At 43.9% G+C, this 22,757-nt stretch overlaps 3 protein-coding genes and 1 long non-coding RNA gene across 9 annotated transcripts; 1 reads left to right on the forward strand and 3 right to left on the reverse strand.

Annotated features, from left to right (window-relative positions):
- Nucleotides 1-17: 17 nt before the first annotated feature.
- LOC148129537 (uncharacterized) lies at nucleotides 18-7,014 on the forward strand. Its single transcript, XR_015745305.1, has 4 exons — nucleotides 18-1,002; nucleotides 3,711-3,770; nucleotides 4,757-4,846; nucleotides 6,790-7,014. It is a non-coding gene; the product is annotated as an uncharacterized LOC148129537 (long non-coding RNA).
- Nucleotides 5,810-10,723, reverse strand: S100A4 (S100 calcium binding protein A4). 2 transcript variants are annotated; one of them, XM_087943141.1, is made up of 3 exons: nucleotides 10,576-10,723; nucleotides 6,923-7,072; nucleotides 5,810-6,004 (listed from the first exon to the last, which is right to left on the reverse strand). In XM_087943141.1, the coding sequence occupies exons 2-3, from the start codon at nucleotides 7,061-7,063 to the stop codon at nucleotides 5,843-5,845; spliced, it is 303 nt and encodes a 100-aa protein (XP_087799267.1). In that variant the 5' UTR covers nucleotides 7,064-7,072; nucleotides 10,576-10,723; the 3' UTR covers nucleotides 5,810-5,842. The 2 variants fall into 2 exon arrangements, with proteins under 2 accessions (XP_087799267.1, XP_087799266.1); XM_087943140.1 differs by having other exon boundaries at nucleotides 5,810-6,007; nucleotides 10,576-10,720.
- Nucleotides 10,724-11,867: 1,144 nt separating this feature from the next.
- Nucleotides 11,868-18,142, reverse strand: LOC113429811 (protein S100-A3-like). 5 transcript variants are annotated; one of them, XM_087943137.1, is made up of 3 exons: nucleotides 18,008-18,142; nucleotides 13,090-13,254; nucleotides 11,868-12,297 (listed from the first exon to the last, which is right to left on the reverse strand). In XM_087943137.1, the coding sequence occupies exons 2-3, from the start codon at nucleotides 13,234-13,236 to the stop codon at nucleotides 11,881-11,883; spliced, it is 564 nt and encodes a 187-aa protein (XP_087799263.1). In that variant the 5' UTR covers nucleotides 13,237-13,254; nucleotides 18,008-18,142; the 3' UTR covers nucleotides 11,868-11,880. The 5 variants fall into 5 exon arrangements, with proteins under 5 accessions (XP_087799263.1, XP_026548106.2, XP_026548108.2 ...); XM_026692321.2 differs by lacking the exon at nucleotides 18,008-18,142 and adding an exon at nucleotides 14,600-15,247; XM_026692323.2 differs by lacking the exon at nucleotides 18,008-18,142 and adding an exon at nucleotides 14,594-15,217.
- LOC113429810 (protein S100-A2-like) lies at nucleotides 15,366-18,161 on the reverse strand. Its single transcript, XM_026692320.2, has 3 exons — nucleotides 18,008-18,161; nucleotides 16,821-16,969; nucleotides 15,366-15,900 (listed from the first exon to the last, which is right to left on the reverse strand). Exons 2-3 carry the CDS (start codon nucleotides 16,959-16,961, stop codon nucleotides 15,736-15,738), a joined length of 306 nt encoding a protein of 101 aa, XP_026548105.1. The 5' UTR covers nucleotides 16,962-16,969; nucleotides 18,008-18,161; the 3' UTR covers nucleotides 15,366-15,735.
- Nucleotides 18,162-22,757: the final 4,596 nt, after the last annotated feature.

A 22,757-nucleotide genomic window follows, 5' to 3' on the forward strand; every position in this document is an offset into this window, starting at 1 on the left:
GGTCAGGGGGCACCAAGGATGGTCTGGAAGAGGAGAAAGGGTGGTGGTGTGGGGGTCTATCAATTGCACATGGAGATTGGGGAGGGGGTCCCATCCGATTTTACTTCCTGCATCCGCCGAGAATTATTTCACGCTCCTGCATTTAATTTCTGGCCTAATAACCCGGTTTTTATATTCCGCTTTCTCCACTTCGTCATTCCTCATGTCTGTCTTTTTAAAGGTCTGTGGACTACAACTCCCAGAATTCCCCCGGTTGGAGATTTCTGGGAGTTGAAGTCCACATCTCTTAAAAGTTTCCAAGTTTGAGAAACACTCGTTTTTTTTTTTTTTTAAGGCACTTTTTCTGTTGGTTTGTAATGGTTGCTCGATGTAAGATTTTTTTTTTTTTAAGGTGCTTTTTCCCCCCCCCGATGTAAGTTCTTTTATTTGGAATTTGTCCGATAAAATCTTAACTTTTGGTTTCTTTTTCAATCTTTCACCTTAATTCTAAATGTTTGGTTTTAAGGAGAAGGAGTGTGTGTTCTTTCCTTAAAAGGCTCTGCATTAGCTCTCTCTTATTTTCCCCCCCCCAATATGTGCTGATTTTTGATTGGCTCTTGTTATCGATCGATTCAATTTATAGCCCTTTATCCGTTGATTAAATTTATAGCAATTTATCTGTTGATTAAATTGAACAGAGATCACACTATTGAGCAACTCAGCTTTGAGATGAAATTCTCTCTTTAAATATTTGATTAAATATTGATTAATTATTTCTTTAAATGTTTTCTTTGTGGGGTGTGTGTGTGTGTATAGGTATAGGTATATGTGTGTGTGTTAATGTATGTGTGCATTTATGTATATATGTATTTTTTTTAAACCTCCAGAATCTCCCTGGAGAGCAGACTGCCTTAAAAGGGCTAAAAAGAGCTTGAAATGGAGAGCTTACGTAAGCAAGCCAAGTTGCATTTTTTTTTTTTTGCCAAAATCACGCCGGATTTTGGCCACCATCTTTCTACTCAGGTGGGTAAGCGTTTCACTTAACATTCTGACTTGGGGGGTGGAGATTTTACTCGGCTAGCTGTGGCTGATGGGAGTTGCAATCCAGCAGCCTTCCTGCAAAAAATCCTGGATTCTGGAGCAAAGTTGAAGCGGGTGTCTCAAAAAGCCAGGGAGGCTTTTGCAAAGTTGAGAAATTGAGATAAAGTTTGTGCAACTTAGTGGGCGTGAGCAGATAAGTGCAATACCCCCCCACCCGCCAACCCTCCTAATATTGGTGGTTGGCATGTCCAGCTAAGTTGAAAATGTTTGGAGCAAATCATGTACACAGTCATCCACGTATATAGAGAGGAATCACCGTCTCAAGAATATTTGCAGAAGGGCTGGGATGGGGTGGGGAAATATAATTCAATAAGGGGGTAGCTGATTGAGGACACACACACACACACACACACACACACACATACCACCCTGCCTAGAGTAGCAAAGCGAGCAGAGAGCGAAATTCGGAATATAAAAAAAAAGGAGTGTTAATCCAAGGGATGGTGGAATGGAACAGCTTTAAAAAAAATGGTGGTGGTGGTGGTGGGGGGGTTACGGTTTTTGTGGTTGACTGTTCGTCCCTCCAGAGCAAGGTTTTGCAAACTTGGTAATTTGAAGGTGTGTGTGTGTGTGTGGGCTTCGGTCCCAGAATTGCATGAATGAATTTCAACCCTGAGAATTAGAAAGCATGCTGGTTGGGGAAGCCTGGGGTGTTGAATATCTATATCTTGGTTGTATGCCATAAATAAATATTTGCATTTATTAGCGGCCAAATAGTTCCATATCTATCTATCTATCTATCTATCTATCTATCTATCTATCTATCTATCTATCTATCTACTATTTGACTATCACCTCTCTCTCTCTCACATCTATCTATCTATCTATCTATCTATCTATCTATCTATCTATCTTCTATTTGACTATCACCTCTCTCTCACTCTCATCTATCTATCTATCTATCTATCTATCTATCTATCTATCTATCTATCGTATCTATCATTTACATTTTTCTTCTTTTTTCTAGCTTTTCTCTGTCTGTCTGTCTATCTATTTATCTATCCATCCATCTTTTTATCTGATATTATTTATCTTTTCCTTCTTTCTATTTTTTTCTTCCCTCCCTCTCTTTCTTCCTCTCATCTCCATATTTTCCTTCCTTCCTTCCAGTTCTTCCTTCCTCCCTGCCTATCTTCTCTCCTTCTCTTTCTCTCTTCTTCTTTCTCTCCTTTTCCCTCTTATCCATCCGTCTCCTGAATCTGCTTGTTTTAAAGCTCAGTCATCACCCCCGATCCGTTGCCAGGGCTTCAGCGAACGCAGCAAACAAATCTTTGCAAGAAAGAGAGTTTGCAAAAATAACAGGTTTTGCAGTTTCGAGAAAGAAGAGCCAAGGCCAGAAGGAAAAGAAGGAAGTGGCCTGCCGGGAAAAAGAAAAATCAGCAAGGCCCCTGTATCTTTAAATTATTCTTTTTTTTTTTTAAAGGGGTGAGCTTAAAACTTCAGGCTTTGATGATTAACTTTTGTAAAGGAGTGACTCATATGAAGCCAAGTAAATAGGTATAAATTTGAAAAAGCCACTGCCTTGTTCAAACATTTCAGCCTGCTCAGACCACAAGAAAATTAAATAATGCCTCGTTATAATTCCGGCTAACTTGGTGGTTGGCGTATGAACCTCCTGCTTAGCAACGGGTGTGGCTTTTCAGCGATGAAAAGATTTGTGAATGTATTCAATAAGAATATATTAGCGTAACGATCCACTGAATATTTATTACAACATGTCCTGATGGCAATAAAATTCAAATTAAAAATAAATAAAATCCCAGCATTTTAGTTCCAAGAATCTATTCAGATGCTTTGCATCATAGAGTCGCTGAGACTCTGGCAGCTAAAATTTCATATATGATTATTCATTGTGGTTATTATGGCTAACCTGCCATTACTGAGAACCTACAAGCAGGATGCCAAAGCTATATATAGTTCAGTCTCCCGAAACCAGAATTCCAAGGTAGACTGCTCCTAAATCTGGAGGCTTGGCTGCCTTCTCCCAACGAAAAGGGGAAGAAAAAAAAAGCAGGCAGGTTTAAAATAAATAAATAAACTCTTTACAAAAGACCAACTCGTGGGAAATAAAAGGAGGGAAGAGACTTCATTGGAGTTATCCGAAGCCCCAATTTGACGCGAGGGGAAAGCGAACGTTTTTAAGATCAATACCAGATTAAAAAGCCAACTCACCGAAGATCGTGGATGATGGGCTTGAAGAGGCAAAGCAAGGGAATCGGGTGTGGTGGCTTAAGTATCTTCTTATACACGGTGTGGGGTCTCTAGGGATGGAGGCTGGCAGAAAGGAACATGGCGGAAAGCCCCCCGGGACCCATTGCATTCTCCCTCTGGGTTTAACATGGGTTTGAAGTGAGATCAAAACACCCCAGATTTGAAGTGGCTTAAACATTGAAATGTCTTAAAACCATTTAGAAGTTCAGACCTTCCTGGCAGGAAAGTCTTTTCCAAAATCAGCCCCACCATCTTTAAGTCCCTTGCCCCCTTCCATTTTTATCATGTGTTTCCTCTCCTGATTATATATATGTTTTCTTAAGTTTTCGTGGGTACTTACATGTATGGTATTTAGCTTTGTTCGGGTATTTTCCCACGTCATTGTAGTTATATTTATTTATTTATTTATTTATTTGAAGGAAGGACTAGAGGTGCGAACAGAAAAAGAAAATAGAAGGAAGTAGAAGGAAGATATACAGGTATAATTTGCATGTGTAATTCTTACTGGAAATTTGAAGAGTGATAACAAGAATGAACACGAAGTAAAATGGAGAAAGAGAAAGAATGAAAAGATAAGCGAAAAAGAAGGCGGTAGAAAGATATAATGTTTCTTTAATGTATCATTCTTATAATTTTAAGAGCAATGATATAAAATAAAATGGAACAGGGAAGAAAAAGGAAAGAAAGAAGAAAGAAAGAAAAAGAAAGAAAGAAAGAAAAAAAGAAAGAAAGGAAGGAAGGAAGAAGAAAAAGAAGGAAGGAAAGAAAGAAAGAAAAAAGGAAGGAAAGAAGGAAAGAAAGTAAGGGAAAGGAAAGAAGGAAGGAAAGGAAGGGAAAGGAAGGAAGGAAGATAAAAAAAAGGAAATAGAAAAAGGATATAAAGATATAATGTGTTTTTTATGTATAATTCTTAACTTTTTTAAGATCAACAATAAGAACTAATGGAAATTAAAATCGAAAGGAAAGAAGTAAATAAAAGGAAGAACCAAAAGATAAAGAAAAAGTAGAAAAAAAAGAAAAGATATAAAGATACAATTGTGGGTTTTTTAATGTATAATTCTTAGTGACAGCTTTTTTAAGGGCAGCCATAAAGAACTAATATAAATTAGAACCGAAAGGAAAGAAATAAGCAAAAGAAAGAACTGAAAGATAAGGAAAAAAGTAGAAGGAAGTAGGAGACCAAATATGCAGGAAAGATATAAAGTTATAACTTAAACAACAACAACAAAAAAGAACTTTCAAAGATTACATCGGTTTCGTAGCTGGCAGAAATGTAGCTGGTCCTGTTTTTGTTTTCTTGTTTATTTTGTAAAGTTGAAAGAGGCTTTTTGCCAGAGGATTAAAAAAAAATAAATCAAAATATAGAATCTGATCTTAAGTCAAAAGGCTGGCCATTAAACAAAAATAAATAAAGAGAGGAAAGGAGGCCATTAGCAGCATCTAAAGCTTTGGTCCCTCTGGGCAGGACCAAGGGGATGCAGGAGGAAAGCGGTTGCCTAGCAACGGAGGAAGCCAGGGACCAAGAAGGGACCAAGAAGAGATGCTCCTGCCTGCAGTGAGTTTGCAAGAAATTAAAAGTTCTTGGTGGGTTTTTTTTTTTAAAGAGTTGACTGGTCAGCTTTTTTTTGCTTTGAAGCTTTTCTTTTTTCTTTTTCTCCTTCCATTTTCCTCCCTTCTCTTTCCTTCCTTCCTTTTTAACCCTTTCCTTCCCTTTCCTTTTACTCCATTCTCCATTCCCTTGTTCCTTCCCTCCCTCCTTCCCTCCGTCTTCTTCCTTCTTCCTTCTTCATTCTTCCTTCCTTCCTTCTCTGTATTCCTTCCTCCTCTTTCTTCTTCCTTCCTTTTCTTCCCATCTTTTCCTCCTCCTTCCTCCTTCCTTCCTTCCTTCCTTCCTTCCTTCCTTCCTTCCTTCCTTCCTTCCTTCCTTCCTTCCTTCCTTCCTTCCTTCTTTCCTTCCTTTTTCCTTCTTCCCCTTCCTTCCTTCTTTTTCTTCTTCCCTTCCTTCCCCCTTCCTTCCTTCTTTCTTCCTTCTTTTCTTCCTCCTTCCTTCCCTTCTTTCCTTCCTTCCCCTTTCCCTTTCTCTCCTTCCTTCCTTCCTTCCTTCCTTCCTTCCTTCCTTCCTTCCTTCCTTCCTTCCTTCCTTCCTTCCTTCCTTTGATTGGTTCCAAAACTGAACCCACTCAATCAATACCCTGGACCATTTTTTTAAACCAGGTTTCCTCCTCCCCACGCCCCAAACTCCAATGCCCATCATCCCCAGCCCCTCAGGAGACAAGCAGGACAACCAAGGATTAATTTTTTTTGGTATTTTTCTTTTTCTTTTTTTGAAAGCAAACTTTATTTTGTTCTTGGTGTGTGTGTGTGTGTGTGTGTATGTGTGTGTGAGGAGAAAGAAACTGGCTATTCTCTTCGCCAGAGATAAGCTGTGGCACCAACCAAAGGCTGCAGGGGGAGGGAAGTCACCTTACACACACCTGTGAACTCTGCCCGCCCTGTCTTGCACGCTGGCCCGCTCGTGTCGCACGCCCCCACCCCTCTGCCCCTCCACACTTCACTTCTGCCGTGGCACCTTGTCCGGGAATCCGTGGAAAAAGTCATTGCACGCCATGGCAATGCAGGCGAGGAACGTGGCGTATTCCTTGAAATCCACCTGGTTGTCTTTGTTGGAATCCAGGTTGCTCAGGATTTTCTGAAACGTGGATTCGTCCTTTTTCTTCTGGGGGGAGAAATAAAAAAACAGAGCATTTAATTTAATTTGGGGTGAGGGGGGGGTGGGAGAAGGGAGGGAAGTTGGGTTGAAACGTTGCCCCAGCTCCTCCCTTAAATCAACATTGCCGGGTGACTAAAACACAGCTACTCCTTGACTTACAACCTGTTGGTTTAGCCACCGTTATGGCGGGTTTTCCGCATGGTGAAAAATTCAGACGCTTGGATTTACGACAGCCGCAGCAGCGTGCCCGGGATGGGGGTCGTATAAATCCCCTTTTGCGACCGTCCGGCGAGGTCAAGTCAAAGCCAGATTCGCTTAAAACTGCGTGACTTAATGATAGGTCCACTCAACGACCGCGTGACTAACTTAAAGGGATTGGGAGAATTCCCTGAGCATCCGTGGCCAGAAAGGGTCGTCACACCGAACAAAACTCGTGTCAACTCGTAAAGCAGTCCTGTGCCCGTTTTCGAGTTGCCATAAAGAAAGTGGGGGGAATCGGAAGGAGCAGTACAGCACTTTAAAACCAGAAGTACCATTCCAACTCTTTATCTTACAAAGATTGTAGCTAGGCTACCGGATCTTCTGCCCGGGAAAAATCCTTCAGTGGAGAACGTGATTGTTGACATCCAGCCCAGGTGCTTCGTTGGAGAATCTGATTTATGACACACCCAGGGGAGAGGGGAGGAAACAGGGTCACAAGTGACCGTAAATTACGTATTCCAGAGTTGGCTTCATACAGGTTAATGCCGGCATGTTGCTCCTAATAAATCTTTTGGTTTCTTTTGAAGCTTGGCTCAAGGGCAATCTCCGGAATCCTGACAACTCGCTGAACAATGGTTAGTGACAGAAGTTTTTTGGGGGGAGGGGGGCTTGATTTTAGTCATAAGTCGAGGACGACCACGGGTGGAACGAAGCACTTACGCTAATGAATCCGGGCAGCTCCTGTTTCAGCAGCTCCTTCAGTTCCGTGTTGTTGAGTTTGAACTGGTCTCCTTCCTTCTGGGAATATTTGTGGAAGGTGACCACCATGGTGTCCAGGGCTTTCTCCAAGGGGGTGGCCATATCTGGGTGCTGTTGAAAGAGGATCTGTCAGAAACGGGGTAGAGTCTCCTGCTTGGGCGGCGGGTTGGACTAGATGACCTACAAGGACCCTTCCAACTCTTGTCAGTCTTCTATCTATCTATATCAAAGCGAAATTATCCCTCATGCATCATCACAAAATCTCCAGAACCGTAAAGCCTACAAACTTGAAATTTGACCCGTAGGTTCTCTCTGGGCTTCTAGGGGCTCACTAAGAAAGGATTTTTCCAAATGACCCTCAGAGCATTTAGAGAATTTCCTATACTATTATTATTATTATTATTATTATTATTATTATTATTATTATTATTATTATTATTATTATTATTATTATTATTATTCTCTGATGCAAAACACAAGCAGAGGAGTTTTAGTTTTAGTTTCACAGCAGCAAGCAGCTTTAGTCCAGAACAGTTGAGCTAAGCCATGCCCAGGCTCCTTGCTGTCTCCTTCTTGCTCACACAGCAAATAACTGCTTCAGTTTCCAAACAGCCCTCCACTCTCTCACACACTGACAGGACGCCAGCCAGATGAATACCCATGGATGCTGGTAGGCAGAGGCAGAATTTTCCCCCCTCCCCTTATTTTCCTCCCCCCAAACTAAGCCCCACCACACAGTTTCGTAGCGAAGCACACGGGGATCCAGCTAATCTGTTAAGAAAAGGATGGAGTTGGGGACTGGCGTTTGTCAACCTGGGCCATGTTTAAAAGTGTGTGTGTGTGGGGGGGACTTCAACTCCCAGAATGCCCCAGACAGCCTGGAACTCTGGGAGTTGAAGGCCACCCATCTTCCCGGGGGCCCAAGGTTGGGAAACGTGGCTCTGGGCAGTGACTGGGGTCTCCCACTTGGGTGGATTTGCAAAACGAAATAAAAGGCAATTTGGCCTCCCCAGGGAGGGAAGGAAGGAATGCAGAAGGAAGGAAGGAAAGAAAAGGCGCAGAGAAGGAAGGGAGAGAGACAGAAGAGGAAAGAAGAGATGCAAGAGGAAGGAAGGGAGAAGGAGAAGGAAGGGATACAGAAGGGGAAGAAAAGAGACAAGGAAGAAAGGAATGGGTCGAAGGAGGGAAAAGATAAGAGAAGGAAGGAAGGGAAGAGGGATGAAGGGAAGAGAGGAAGGAGAGGGATGGAGGGAAGGAAGGAAGGAAGATGAAGGGAAGGAAGCAGAGGGATGAAGGGAAAAGGATGGAAGGGATGGAGGGAAGGAAGGAACGAGAGGGATGAAAGAAAGGAGGAAGGGGAGGGATGGAGGGAAAGAAGGAAGGAGAGGGATGAAGGAAAGGAGGGAAGGAGAGGGAGGGAAGGAAAAGGGAGGATGAAGGGAAGGAAGGGATGCAGGGAAGGAAGGAATGGAAGGAAGATGAAGGAAGGGAAGGAAGCAGAGGGATGAAGGGAAAGAAGGATGGAAGGGATGGAGGGAAGGAAGGAACGAGAGGGATGAAAGAAAGGAAGGAGAGGGATGGTGGGAGGGAGGGAAGGGAGGAAGGACAGGGATGGAGGGAAAGAAGGGAGGAAGGGATGGAGGGAAGGAAGGAAGGAGAGGGATGAAGGAAAGGAGGGAAGGAAAAGGGAGAGGATGAAGGGAAGGAAGGGATGCAGGGAAGGAATGGAAGGAAGAAAGGAAGGAAGGAAAGAAAGGAAGGAAGGAGAGGATGAAGGGAAGGAAGGGATGCAGGAAGGAAGGGAAGAAAGGAAGGAGAGGATGCAGGGAAGGAAGGAGAGGGATGGAGAGAAGGAAAGGAAAGAAAGCATCCTATTTTTACGGGGGGAGATGAACTTTTCAGTCCCCCGAACCCCTTTTTCTCCCCTTCCTGACAGTATCCCCCCCCCGCTCTGGGCTGCCCAAGCCAGCCCTCCCTGGTGGGGGGAACGAATCCGCGGCCGAAGAGAGGAAAGGGTGAGTCATCCGGATGCCAACCTGGCACCTTTGGGACGGGCATCCGTGCCAGAGGAAGAGAAGAATGAAGCCCAAAAGGACGGGGAGGAAGCTCCCCCCCGCCCCGAAAGGCCAAGGCGGACACAGCAGAAGGGCATCAAATTTAAGAGGGGCTGGCGCTTGTTTTGGGGTTCAAATCCTGCTCTTCTCTCCCCCCCCCCAAACCCTCCCGTAGGCATTTTGAATACCAAATGTTTGGAGGATTGGTCCCTGATGGCAGGAGAGCACTTGGCACATGCCCAGAGAGGCTGGTTTCACAGAGCGACCTGCCAGCCGCTGCCATTGAGGGGTTGTGGGGGGGGGGGTTACAGTTATTCTAGCACCATCCCTGGTTTTCTCTTGGGGGGGTTCAGGCTCCAGTGATCAATAAATAGGTGAATAAAGTTGCAATTAGGTGCTGTTTGGAAGAGGAGGCTGAGAGGCTGACGGGGAGAGCAATTTTGGCCACAGGATTTATCCTCCCTGGGTAGAAAGGGAAGGATTCTTTGTGAATTAATTCCTTCCTTTCTTCTCCCTCTCTATCCCTCTCTCCTCGTCTTCCTTCTTGCCTTCATTCCTTCATTCATTTTCTCCTCTTTCCCCTTTTTTCTCTCCATCCTCCCCTCCCCTTTTCTGCCACTGCCTTTCCTCTCCTCTTTCTTTTCTTTTGTCTTTCCTTTCTCTCCCCTTTCCTTTCCTTTCATTCCTTCCCTTCCCCTCCCTTCCCTCTTTTTGTCCCCTCTCCTCTCCTCTGTCCTTTCTCTTTTATCTTTTCTTTCTCCTTTCCTTTCCTTTCCTTTCCTCCCTTTAGTTTCCTTTCCTTCCCTTCGCCTCCCTTCCCTCGTCTTGTCTCCTCCTCTCCCCATTTCTGTCCTCTCCTCTCCTCTTTCTTTTCTTTTCTCTTTCCTTTCTCTCTCCTTTCCTGTCCTTCCTTTAATTTCCTTTCCCCCCTTCCCCTCCCTTCCTTCTTCTTGTCCTCCTCCTCATCTCTCTCCTCTCCTCTCTCTCGCTTTATCTCCTTTCCTTTCCTTTCCTTTCCTTTCCTTTCATTCCTTTAGTTTCCTTTCCTTCCTCTCTTCTTGTCTCTTCTCCTCTCCTCTCCTCATTTCTCTCCTCTCTCTTTTCCTTTCTCTTTCCTTTCCCTCTCCTTTCCTTCCTTTAATTTCCTTTCCCTTCCCTTCCCCTCCCTTCCCTCTTCTTGTCTCCTCCTCATCTCTCTCTCTCTCTCTCTTTTCTTTTATCTCCTTTCTCGCTCCTTTGCTTTGCTTTGCTTTGCTTTCATTCCTTTAGTTTCCTTCCCTTTTCCTTTCCTTTCCTTCCCTCTTCTTGTCTCTTCTCCTCTTCTCTCCTCATTTCTCTCCTCTCCTCTCTCTTTTCCTTTCCTTCTTTCCTTTCCTCCTGTCGACCTCTCCATCCTTCCAGATCCCGTCCGGCTGTGAAACCAACCCGGCATTGATCCTGCCTCTAAATCTCCACCTTAAAGGGGAATCCTTTTTGGGATCAGAGGGCAGATCCTTTCCCCGGCCAAAGCTGGGACCTTTTTCCCCCTGGCACAGAAAAATCCACCCACCCCCCACTTACCAGAGCGAGCTGGACCGGAAACTGAGGCTGGAGTCGAGTGGGCAGAATGAGGAGCCCCTGGCCCTCCGACCATGATTTGTAACCTTGGCTAATCTGGGCTTTTATTTGGGGCACCCAGAGGTCCTCCCCCAGCTCTCCAAGAGGCCAATAGGAGTTGGGGGGGGGGGACTTTCTGGCTTTGGAGGGTTTGTCACGCTGGAAGGGCTGTTTCCCCTTCTCTAAGCCCTAAATTCCTCGGCCCATTTTTCCCCCCCAGTGGTTTGGCATCAAAAAGGCTGTGGCAGCCAAATGGCTCGGAAACTACAAAAGCAGGAAGAGAGAAAATGTGTGAGAGTGTGTGAGAGAGAGAGAACGAGAGAGAGAGGGGGGAGGGGGGAGGGAGGGGAGAAAGAGGGAGAAAGAATGAGAGAAAGAACAGAGAAAGAGGAAGGAAGAGAGGAGAGACAGAATGAAAGAAAAAGAATGAGAGACAGAAAGAAAAATAGAGAAAGAGGGAGAAAGAAGGAGAGAAAGAACAGAAAGAGGAAGGAAGAGAGGAGAGACAGAATGAAAGAAAAAGAATGAGAGACAGAAAGAAAAATAGAGAAAGAGGGAGAAAGAAGGAGAGAAAGAACAGAGAAAGAGGAAGGGAGGGAAGAGAGGATGAGAGAGAATGAAAGAGAAAAAGAATGAGAGACAAAGAAAAATGGAGAAAGAATGAGAGAAAGAACAGAAAGAGAGGGAAGAGAGAATGAGAGAAAAAGAATGACAAAGAAAAACAGAGAGGGAGAAAGAATGAGAGAAAGAGGAAGGGAGGGAGAGAAGAATGATGAGACAGAGAGAAAATTAGAGAGAAAAGTGAGTGAGAAAGAAACAGAAAGAGGGAGAAAGAGAAAGAGAAAATAGAATGAGAGAAAGAATAGAAAGGGAGGGAGGGAATGAGATAGAATGAGAGAAAGTGAGTGAGAGAGAGAAAGAGAATGAGAGAAAGAGACTAGAGAGAATGAGAGGAAGGTTTGGGAGCGGATAAAAATCTAATAAATACCTAGAAAAACGAATAAACTACGAAAACCCAGCTGGGTGACTTTGGGACCGTCGCCAGGCGACGGTGAGTTCTAGTCCTGCCTTAGCCATGAAAGGCAGCTGGGTGACTTTGGGCCTGTCCCTCCGTCTCGTCTCAGGGTTTTTTGTCATGAGGAAAATAGGAACGGGAAGATATAATGAGGGACATTCATTTACGTTCATTTGTAAAAAATAAAAAATATAAAGCCAGGAAATAAAGCAAAGAGAACGAAGCAACAATTCGCTTTTTTTTAAATGAGATTTTTATTCCCCCACTTCTTTGATAGAACTTCCAGCAGGGTCTCTCTCTCTCTCTCTCTCTCTCTCTCTCTCTCTCTCTCTCTCTCTCTCTCTCTCTCTCTCTCTCTCTTCTCTCTCTCTCTCTCTCTCTTCTCTCTCTCTCTCTCTCTCTCTCTCTCTCTCCAGGAACCGCCCTCCCTCCTGAAAAACCCGTCTATCTGTCCAGAGCGCCGACCTCTTCACCGCAACGCCGTCCGCAGTCATCCACACACACAACCCGTTAGACGCGTGGTTGGGCCACGGGGCATCGCGGAATTGCAGGTGGAAGAAGGTGAAGGCGGCCGCCACGAACCGGATGTATTCTTCGAAGGTGACCTCTCCATCCTGATCGACGTCCAATAGGGTGAGCATTTCTTCCAAAGCCTGGCCTTTGATTTGCAGCTGGGAATTATTATTATTATTATTATTATTATTATTATTATTATTATTATTATTATTATTATTACACACAATTATTATTAAATGGAGATTTGCAATTAGGTTGGGGGGCAGAAGGGACCCCTTTTCCTCACCTCCTTAGAATAGAATAGAAGCTGGAAGGGACCTTTGAGGTCTTCTAGTCCACCCCCGCCCCACTCAAGCAGAATAAATAAAAGAAGAATAACAGAATAACAGAGGGGGAAGTGACCCGGGGACACTGCAGCCGTCAGAAATACGAGTCTGCTGGCGAGCGTCTGAATTTTGATCCTATGACCATGGGGGAGACTGGCTTGGTCGTTAAGCGTGAACAGTGGTCCCAAGTCATTTTTTTTCTTCAGTGCCATTGTAACTTTGAACGGCCACGAAGTGAAATGTTGTAAATCAAGGACTACCTATGTTTATTTAACTGAAAAACTTTTAAAACTTTACAACTTACTTAAAATTTACTTCACACTTGCTTCAAACTTTAAAACTTACTTCAAACTTACTTCAAACTTTAAAACTTTCTTAAAACTTACAAACTTACAAACTTTTTAAAACTTAAAAACTCTAAAACTTTTTAAAATTCTTTAAAACTTTAAAACTGACTTAAAACTTTAAAACAACTCCAAAATTTTAAAACTGACTTAAAACTTTAAAACAACTCCAAAACTCTTTAAAAACTTTTGAAAACTTTTAAAAACTTTTAAAAACTTTTTAAAAAACTTTTAAAAACTTTTAAAAACTTTTAAAAACTTTGGGAATTAGACCCACCGTTTGCAGGCTGGGCATTTCGGTCTGCAGGAGGCTCCGCAGCTGGTTTTTGCTCAGCGTGTTGCGGTCCCCTTCCTTCCGGCAGTAGCGTTGAAAGGTGCACACGACCTCCCCGAGAGCCTGCTCCAACGTCTGGAATCGCGTCATCACTGCGGCACGGGGGTCCTGCGGGGACAAGGAAACAGTCTTCCACTAAACAACCATTTGCCTAGCGACCGTCTGAAGTTACGATGGCGCTGAAAGCAGCGGCTTAGGCCCAGTTCTCGCACTCCTCACAGCATCCCTCCTGACACAGGCTCAAAATCCTTGTATTTATGATGGTCGCAGGAGTCACGTGTTCACCGTTTGCGGCCTTCCAGCAGAGTCAACAGGGGAAGCTGGATTCGCTTAATGACTATATGGTTCACTTAACAGCTGCAGTCGTTTGCTTACCACAACCGTGAGGGGGGAAAGGCCTTAAAATCTGGGGTGATTCACTTCACAATCCACCTGCAGCCAAAATTCTGGTCCCAATTGTCGTAAGTCAAGGACTACCCCAAACTGTAAACAAACTATAAACTCAACTGCAAAGTGTAAACTTAAAACAAGTTTAAAACAAACTTGAACTTAAAACTTACTTAAAACTATAAACTTAAACTTAAAACTGTAAACTTAAAATTTAAAACGTAAAACTTTCTGCGGCAACTCGGCTTCGGTGAATACAATTTTTTTTGTCCCTTGTTGTATTGTTCCAGTAAATAAATAAGGACAGCCTTGGCTTTGCCAGGAGGTTTAAAATCCACAAAAACCTCTTGTGGTTTATTTATTTACTAGGTTTTTATATCTCCCCTTCCTGCAAGGAATCGCCACCAAATCAAACAAGTCCAAACAGATCAGAAAATCAGCGTAATAAATCCAACCCCTGGGAAGAAGAAAAAACACCCTCACTTTTAAAGAATGCAAATTTCACCTTTAAGGCATTGTGAAATTCGTTTTGATTCCTGCCAATCCGCCCTTTTAATCCTTCCAGATAAAAATCAGAATTCTGCTTTTTTTCCTGCCAATCTTGAAGAGCTGACTTTCGTCGAAAAAGGACGTTGTGGAATTGGCATTCTGGACAGCCGCTTCCAGAACGGCCTCGCCAAAAAGGACGTTTAAATTCATTTTATTTCGCAGTTTTGAATGCAAGCCGCCCAATTCCAGGAAGAACCCAAACGTTTGGGATATTTAAAATAATAGATACAGGCGCTTGCTTTCCTTGTGGTACAAACTGCCAGATTGTGATTTCTGGAAAACTACACAACGCTTAAAATTTTTGTTTTGTTTTCGGCTTTCAAGGTTGCCTTGTTTATTTTGGATTCTTTTTGGTTTTTTTGCCTTCCTCTCTGCAAAAAATTAAAAATAAAAACTTCCACGCTCTTCAGAGGGCAACCATCCATAGCCTTAGTTTCTCCCCGCCCAATCCTTTTTGAACAAAATAATAATAATAATAATAATAATAATAATAATAATAATAATAATATACATGTACCAGCTGGCTCGTCCGCTTGAAGGGTATTCACCGCGGTGAATTCATCAGGAAAGGCAAAATGAAAACAGGGAGAATTCCAGCCGGTGGTGGTTGGTGGCTTCTCCACTTGTTTTGTTGAGTGTGTAAGCAGGTTCCGGCAAATATGCACAACGATCTACCTATCGTTTTCGACACACCCTGTCTTGGAGACACCCGGTGTTTATCTCGCACTCTGAAAACGCCGAGCTGGGCTGCACGGCGAATCCTCGACTTAACGACGGCGCTCGGGAGTGGGATTTTCAGTTGTCTAAGCGATGCGGTGCTTAAGGGACGGAGCCGGATAGGGGCGGGGCTGATGTTGAAACCATTTTGGCCATGGTGGTTAAGTGAATTATGGTCACTAAGCAAATCACATGGTTGTTAAATGAATCTGGCTTGTGGATTTTGCTTGCTAGAGGCCGGTTCCAAAGGTTGCGAAATAGGAATGATGTAACTCCGGGATGCTGGTACCTTCGTATAAATACATGCCAGTTGCTAAACAGCCCGAATTTCGAACACTACGAGGTTGTAAGTGCAAGGAAACGATAGTAAATACCATTTTTAACTGGTGGTGTCTGCTCGTTTTTTGTTTTAAAGGCCCAATTTTATCCATTGTCACTTCATTTTTACCCATCATCAATTTTATCGATCATCAATTTTTATCCATCATCAATTTTTATCCAACTTCATTTTTATCCATCAATTTTTATTGAACATCAATTTTATCGGTCATCAATTTTTATCCAACTTCATTTTTATCCATCATTTTTTATTGAACATCTATTTTATCGATCACCAATTTTTATCCATCTTCATTTTTATCCATCAATTTTTATTGATCATCAATTTCATCCATCATTTTTATCCATCATCAATTTTTATCCATCATCAATTTTTATCCATCATCAATTTTATCCATCATCGCTACATTTTGCAAGCCAGCCATAGTAGAGATTCATTTCCAAACTCGTTAACCAAAGATGGGTTGCGATCGACAAGGGTTGCGTGTTGGGAAAAATAATAATCTCTATTTGCTAGCAGGGAGAGACGTCCTCACACAAGAGACGTAACACCCCAAATTCCCTCCTGCCCAGGCCCCCCACCCCAAAGCCTCCATTTCATAGCTTCCGGTTGCTCTCGTCCGCACATTCCTGGAAGAATTCGTAGCAGAGAGATGCCGCCAGCGCCAGAAACACGGCGTATTCTTGGAAATCCAGCTCTTCGTCTCCGTTGTCATCCAGTTTCTTCATCAAGAATTCAAAACCGCGTTCGTTGATCTTGCCCTGTGAGGTGAACAGGAGAGAAGCGAACGTTGGAATAAAGCTTGGAATAAGCTTTATTATAATATATTTTAATATATAATATATATTTTTTCTCTCCCCCGAAAATCAAAGCCTCTCTGGATGCTGAATAATAGAATGGCAGAAGAACAGAGTTGGAAGGGACCTTGGAGGTCATCTAGTCCAACCCCTGCTCAGGCAGGAGACCCGAGACCATTCTAGACAAATGGCTGTTCAATCTCTTCTTAAAAGGCTCCAGTGATGAAGGAAGGAAGGAAAGTGACTAGATAGATAAATAGGTGGAAGGGAAGGGAAGGGAAGGGAAGGGAAGGGTAGGGAAGGAAGGAAGGAAGGAAGGAAGGAGAGGATAGATAAATAGGTGGATGGGAAGGAAGGGAGGAAGGAAAAAGGAGAGAAAGAAGGTCATAGAAGAGGGACGGGAAGGAAGGATGGGAAGGAGGGGAAGGAAGGAAGGAAGATTGGAGGGGAAGAAAGAAGGAAAGGAAGAGGGAAGGGAAGGATTGGGAGGGAAGGAGGGAGGGAAGGAAGAGGAAGGAAGGAAGATTGGAGGGGAAGGAAGGAGGGAAGGAAGGAAGATTGGAGAGGGAAGGAGGGAGGGAAGGAAAGAGGAAGGAAGGAAGATTGGTAGGGAAGGACGAAGGAAAGAAGGAAAATTGTAAGGAAGGCTGTAGGGAAGAAGGAATGAAGGAAGGAATGAAGGAAGGCTGTAGGGAGGAAGGAAGGAAGGAAGGAAGGAAGGAAGGAAGGAAGGAAGGAAGGAAGGAAGGAAGGAAGGAAGGAAGGAAGGAAGGAAGGAAGGCGGATATGGCATAAAACCCTTCTTGGTTTGTATGCTTTGCGGACAGGCGTCAAAACCAACCTTAATAAATGAATAAAAACAGCACTTCCTCTCCCTGCCTCACCTTGACAAAATTGGGCATTTCCGCCAAAAGCAGCTCCTTTATCTCTGTTTTGCTGAGCTTGTAGCAGTCTCCTTCTTTGGCTGAATATTTGTAAAAGGTTTCCACCATCACGCCCAGGGCTTCTTCAAGCGGGGTATCCATCTTGGATTCTGGGGGAGAAGCAGGAAGACGGAGGAGCCCGTTTTATGGCCAAGTGGAAGTCGTCCCAGAAGGACATCGCGCCTTCCTCAATGGGCCTCCGTGGCGCGAATTTTGCGCCCTTTTGCCTCTTGGTATGAAATTTGCATCCCAATTGCCATCATCGTCTCTTGTGAACGGGACGGGAGTTCCTCAACCTTCCATTATTCATTTAGCGACCATTAGAAGTCATGGAAACGCTGAAAGAAAGCAACTTGGGGGGTGGGGCTGTCCTTGCTCTTACAACCGTCATAGCATCCGCAGCATGTTCCAAAATAGCGGATTTATGTATTTACGACAGTTGTAGCCTCCGGGCGTCCCTTAATCTCCATTTGCGATCTACCGACAAGCAAAGTCAATGGAGCAAGCCGGATTCATTTAATGACTGCAAGGATTCGCTTAACAACCACGACAAAAAAAATGGTTGTAAAATCGGGGGCGGCTCGCCGAACATCCACCCGGCTTTGCAATGCAAATTCTAGCCTTAACTACCTATAATAAAATTCACGATTTAATTTTGTTTTAAAGAAAAGGTTGGAAGGGTTGCCGTAAAGAGGGACATCCCCGAAATTCGTGAATTACAGGAGGAAGAAATTAGGAGGCAAAAAATTGATTTATTTTTTTTAAGAAGCAGTTTTCTTGGGCCAAGAATTTGGAAAACAACACTGAGGGTATTTCTTTATTGGGGGGAAATGAGAAACGGAGCGACACTCGACTGATATATGAGTTTGTATATTGAATTTCAAGGTTTTTAAAGGAGGGTGTCGGGCTGGGAATAACAGTCCAGGATGCAGTTTTCTGCAAAGATATTATTCTGATTTATTTTTTTAAAGAGTCCGATGGCTTTGGGGAACCCAGGTAGGTGAAACAAAGCCGAGTTTCAAATAACTTTGTAAAGCATTTTGGGCCGAAGAAGGCTAGGCACTTGCGCTTCCTTTTGCAAAGAGATTTAGGGAAGGAACAATTTGCGGTGAAGAGGAGGAGGAGGAGGAAGACGGAAAATCACTTACCTGGTTGAGTTAAAAAGGAGAAGGAGGGGAATACAGCAAAGTCTTGGCTCCTGTTTTGATTCAGAGATCAGCCTTCGGATCCTTCCTCTCACCTTTCCGGTCCCTTTTCCCTCCCAGACAGTGGCGCGTTTCAAGCCTCACCCAGATTTCGTTCCTTTTCCCAAACCAGTTTGGCTGGAGATCTTGGGAACTGGAGATAGCTGGCAGACAGGAGTCCTCTTCAGTTTCGAGTTCTGATTTTAATGGAGGAGGGAGGGAAGGAAGGAAGGAAGATGGCTAGATAGATAAATAGGTGGATGTGGAAGGAAGGAAGGGGAGGAAGGAAAGAAGGAAGTCCAAAGATACAAGGAAGGAAGGAAGGAAGGAAGGAAGGAAGGAAGGAAGGAAGGAAGGAAGGAAGGAAGGAAGGAAGGAAGGAAGGAAGGAAGGAAGGAAGGGAAGGAAGGAAGGAAGGAGGAAGGAAGGAAGGAAGGAAGATGGCTAGATAGGTGGATGCGGAAGGAAGGAAGGAGGAAGAAAGGAAGGAAGGAAGGCGAGGAGGAAGGAAGGAAGATGGCTAGATAGATAAATAGGTGGAAGAAGGGGAGGAAGGAAGGAAGGAAGGCGAGGAGGAAGGAAGGAAGGAAGATGGCTAGATAGATAAATAGGTGGATGCGGAAGGAAGGAAGCAAGGAAGGAAGGAAGGAAGGAAGGAAGGAAGGAAGGAAGGAAGATGGCTAGATAGATAAATAGGTGGGTGCGGAAGGAAGGAAGGAAGCAAGCAAGCAAGGAAGGAAGGCGAGATAGATAAATAGGTGGATGCGGAAGGAAGGAAGGAAGGAAGGAAGGAAGGAAGGAAGGAAGGAAGGAAGGAAGGAAGGAAGGAAGGAAGATGGCTAGATAGATAAATAAATGGATGGGGAAGGAAAGGGAGGGGAAGGGGGAAGGGAGGAAGGAAGGAGGAAGATGGCTAGATAGATAAATAAATGGATGGGGAAGGAAAGGGAGGGGAAGGAGGGGAGGAAGATGGCTCGATAGATAAATAGGTGGATGGGGAAGAAGGAGGGGAGGAAGGGAAGAAGAAAAGGGAAGGAAGAAAAGAGAGGGCAGTAAGAAATGGATGGATGATGGAGGAAAATGAAGAGAAGGTGATGGATGGATGGAAGGGGAAGAAATGGGAGGAAGGGAAGAAGGAAGGAAAGGGAGGGAGAAAGGAAATAGATAGATGGAGAAGGAAGAGAAGGAGATGGAAGGAAGGAAGGAAGGAAGGAAGGAAGGAAGGAAGGAAGGAAGGAAGGAAGGAAGGAAGGAAGGAAGGAAGGAAGGAAGGAAAGATGGAGGAGGAGAAATGGATGGAGGAGGAAGAAGAAAAGGAAGGGAGGGAAGAGAAGAAGGAAGAAGGAGGAAGAGAAGGAGGAAGATTATTTATTCTTGATTTTCAATTGCTTTCACAATAGAAGGGCAGGTTTTTGGATATCCCATTTCTCCTCCCCGCGTCCCCCACACCCCAACCCTAATTCTATTTTGGTGCTACATTCTGCTTCTGGCTTGTTATTATTATTATTTTTTAATCTCCTCATCCGTCCAGTTCCTCTGGCTTTGTTTGCACAATTCCCCATAGCATCCGACCGTGGAAACCTCCTCTAAAATGCCGCCTTTGTCTCCGGCAAGCCCAGACTGAACAGCCCACCTGTCGAGACCTGTCGGACAGGTAGAGCAAGGAAGCCCCACCCCGGCCTTTGAAATGAAACACCCAGGATAACAAAAGGCTGCAAAATCTGTCCGGATTCAGTTAACTCCTGCCTTGCTTAGCAACAGAAATCCTGGTCCCAATGGCCATAAGTCAAGGACTAATACTAAACTATAAATTATACACTACTAGCGGGATACCCAATGCTTCACTATGAAACGACATGGTCAATCTTAGTTTTTGGGGAGGAAAATAAGGGGGGGGGAATTCTGCCTCTGCCTACCAGCATCCATCGGTATTCATCTGGCTAGTGTCCGGTCAGTGTGTGAGAGAGTTGAGGGCTGTTTGGAAACTGAAAGAGTATTTGCTGTGTGAGCAAGAAGGAGACAGCAAGGAGCCTGGGCGTGGCTTAGCTCAACTGTTCTGTACTCAAGTTGCTTGGGGCTGCTGTGAAACTGAAACTGAAACTCCTCTGCTTGTGTTTTGCATTTGGAAGAGATTTTTTTTCAGACGGGGAGGGGGAGCAGAACTCCTTAGCATCAGAGCGTATTATTATTATTATTATTATTATTATTATTATTATTATTATTATTATTATTATTATTATTGAAATACTGATGCTCTGATGGTCATATATTTTCTTAAGTTTAAGTTTTTCTTAAGTCTATATATAAATAAACTTTACAGGTGATTAAACAACCATCAGTTAACAAACATCTTCCTTAGCAACAGATTTTGTGGTTGTATCTCAAGGCCTGCCTGTAGACTAAACTAATTCTTTCCATTCGTATTATTGTGCTTTCATTCTTGATTTTGATGGTGTCGTTACTTGACCATTGTTCCGTTTACGTTGCCCATGGCAAGACGGGCAGCAAATAAATCTAACAAATAAATAATAACTACACTAAACTAAGATAGGATAAACTCTTAATTAAATTAAACTAAATGTCAAACCTTACTCAACTTAAATTTTAGACCTTAAACCTTAAGCTCACATTTATATTTAAAGTTAAACTTGAACTCAAACTAAAAACTCCGTTTAAATGTGAGTCCAAGGTTAACTTTGAGTGTGTGAGTTTACGTTTAAGTTTTATCAGTAAACTCACACTTATATGAGTAAATTCACACTTACGCTTAAACCTAAATCTAATCTAAACTAAACTAGACCAAACTAAACTAAATTAAAACCTTAAACTTATGGTTAAACTCGCCCTTAAAGTTGAACTCGCCCTTAAAGTAAACTCAAACTTTTAAACTCACACTTTACACTTAAACCCTAAATTAAACTAAACTAGACTTTAGATCTTAGACCCAAACTGAAGCTCACCCTTAAAGCTGAACTCGCACTGAAATTTAAAAACTTAAACCCACACTAACACATCACACACACACATACAACTGTCCAGTGTCTGCTGGAAGCTCTCCATTTCAAGTGGCAACTTGTTCCACCGTCTCTTCGCCGATACAATCAGGAATTCTTTGGGATGTTTCATCTGACTCCCATCCATTTGTCATCTCCAGCTTCCCAGCAGCTGGAAACGGGCCCTTCCTTCCCCTTGGGGCACTCACACCCCAGCCCCTCCCTTTTTGCATGGAGCCAGACACCTTTTGCGACACGAAAACGCGGCAACCGCAAGAGTAAGCCAAGCTTTAAACTCAAATGAGGTCGTTTTCACAGCCGGACAAAAGATCAGAAAATCCAACCCAGTTATTGAAGGCAACAACCTGTCCCCTATGGGTTGAAAATTCACTCCTCCCCCCACCCTCCTTAAATCGATCGATCGATTGATTCCAGTCCATCAAACCCCCAATTTTGTGACGGGAAGGTTTTAAGAAGATGTTGGATAAGCACCTGTCTGAAGTGGTGTAGGGTTTCCTGCCTAGGCAGGGGGTTGGACTAGAAGACCTCCAAGGTCCCTTCCAACTCTGCTATTCTACTCTACTCTACTCTACTCTACTCTACTCTACTCTACTCTACTCTACTCTTCTCTCTCTCTGTAAATGCTGAGCTTACTGAAGACCTCCAGGTCCTTCCAACTCTTATTCTTCTCTTCTCTTCTCTATTCTCTTCTCTTCTCATCTCTCTCTCTTCTCTCTCTCTCTCTCTCTGCTTAAATGCTGAAGCTTGAGAAGGGTTGGACTAGACCTCCACTCCTTCAACTCTTCTCTTCTCTTCTCTTCTCTTCTCTTCTCTTCTCTTCTCTTCTCTTCTCTTCTCTTCTCTCTGCGTTAAATGCTGAAGCTTGAGAAGGGGGTTGGACTAGAAGACCTCCAAGGTCCCTTCCAACTCAATTATTCTATTCTATCCCCCCCCCCAGCCTCGCTGATGTAGGGATAAGTTTAATTTAATTTAACTAAATGAATACACAAGCACAGTTGCACCTAATTCTCAGCTGGCTCGCGTGAAACCTGAGTCTCGGGGAGTTGGGGTGGGAGGAAGAAGAGGGGCTTTGCCGGTCGGACTTTGTGGTGATGCTCATCGTTTTGTGTGTGTGTGTGTGTGTGTGTGTGTGTGTGTGTGTGTGTGTGTGCCACCCCCTCCTGTTTTTGAAGCTTCAATCCCACAGATCAGCATTCTTTTTTAGGGGGTGGAGGGGGCAGTGGAAAAAGGCATTTTGCAGCCCGGCTGGATTCGAACAATCCTCTTTTTGAAACGAGAATGCTGATGGAAGTTTTTGGATGGCTGCCTGCACCCAGGCCTTTCGTTTCCCGGCTTGCAGAATGCATTCTCTGATTGTGCTGCCTTTGTGCCTGTTGTGCGTATGTATGTGTTGAGTGTTTGGCCCAAAGTCACCCAGTTGGCTTTCATGGCTAAGGCGGGACTAGAACTCCCCGTCTCCTGGTGATTGGCCCAAAGTCACCCGGTTGGCTTTCATGCCTAAGGCGGGACTAGAACTCCCCATCTCCTGGTGATTGGCCCAGAGTCACCCAGTTGGCTTTCATAGCTAAGGCAGGACTAGAACTCATCGTCTCCTAGTGATTGGCCCAAAGTCACATAACTTCTTTTCATGCCTAAGGAGGGACTAGAACTCGGGTCTCCTGGTGATTGGCCCAAAGTCACCAGTTGGCTTTCATGGCTAA

Source organism: Notechis scutatus, chromosome 14, assembly GCF_049901735.1.
Source record: "Notechis scutatus isolate UNSWTSFEM ecotype Mainland chromosome 14, rNotScu1.2, whole genome shotgun sequence".
NCBI classification, from domain to species: domain Eukaryota; kingdom Metazoa; phylum Chordata; class Lepidosauria; order Squamata; family Elapidae; genus Notechis; species Notechis scutatus.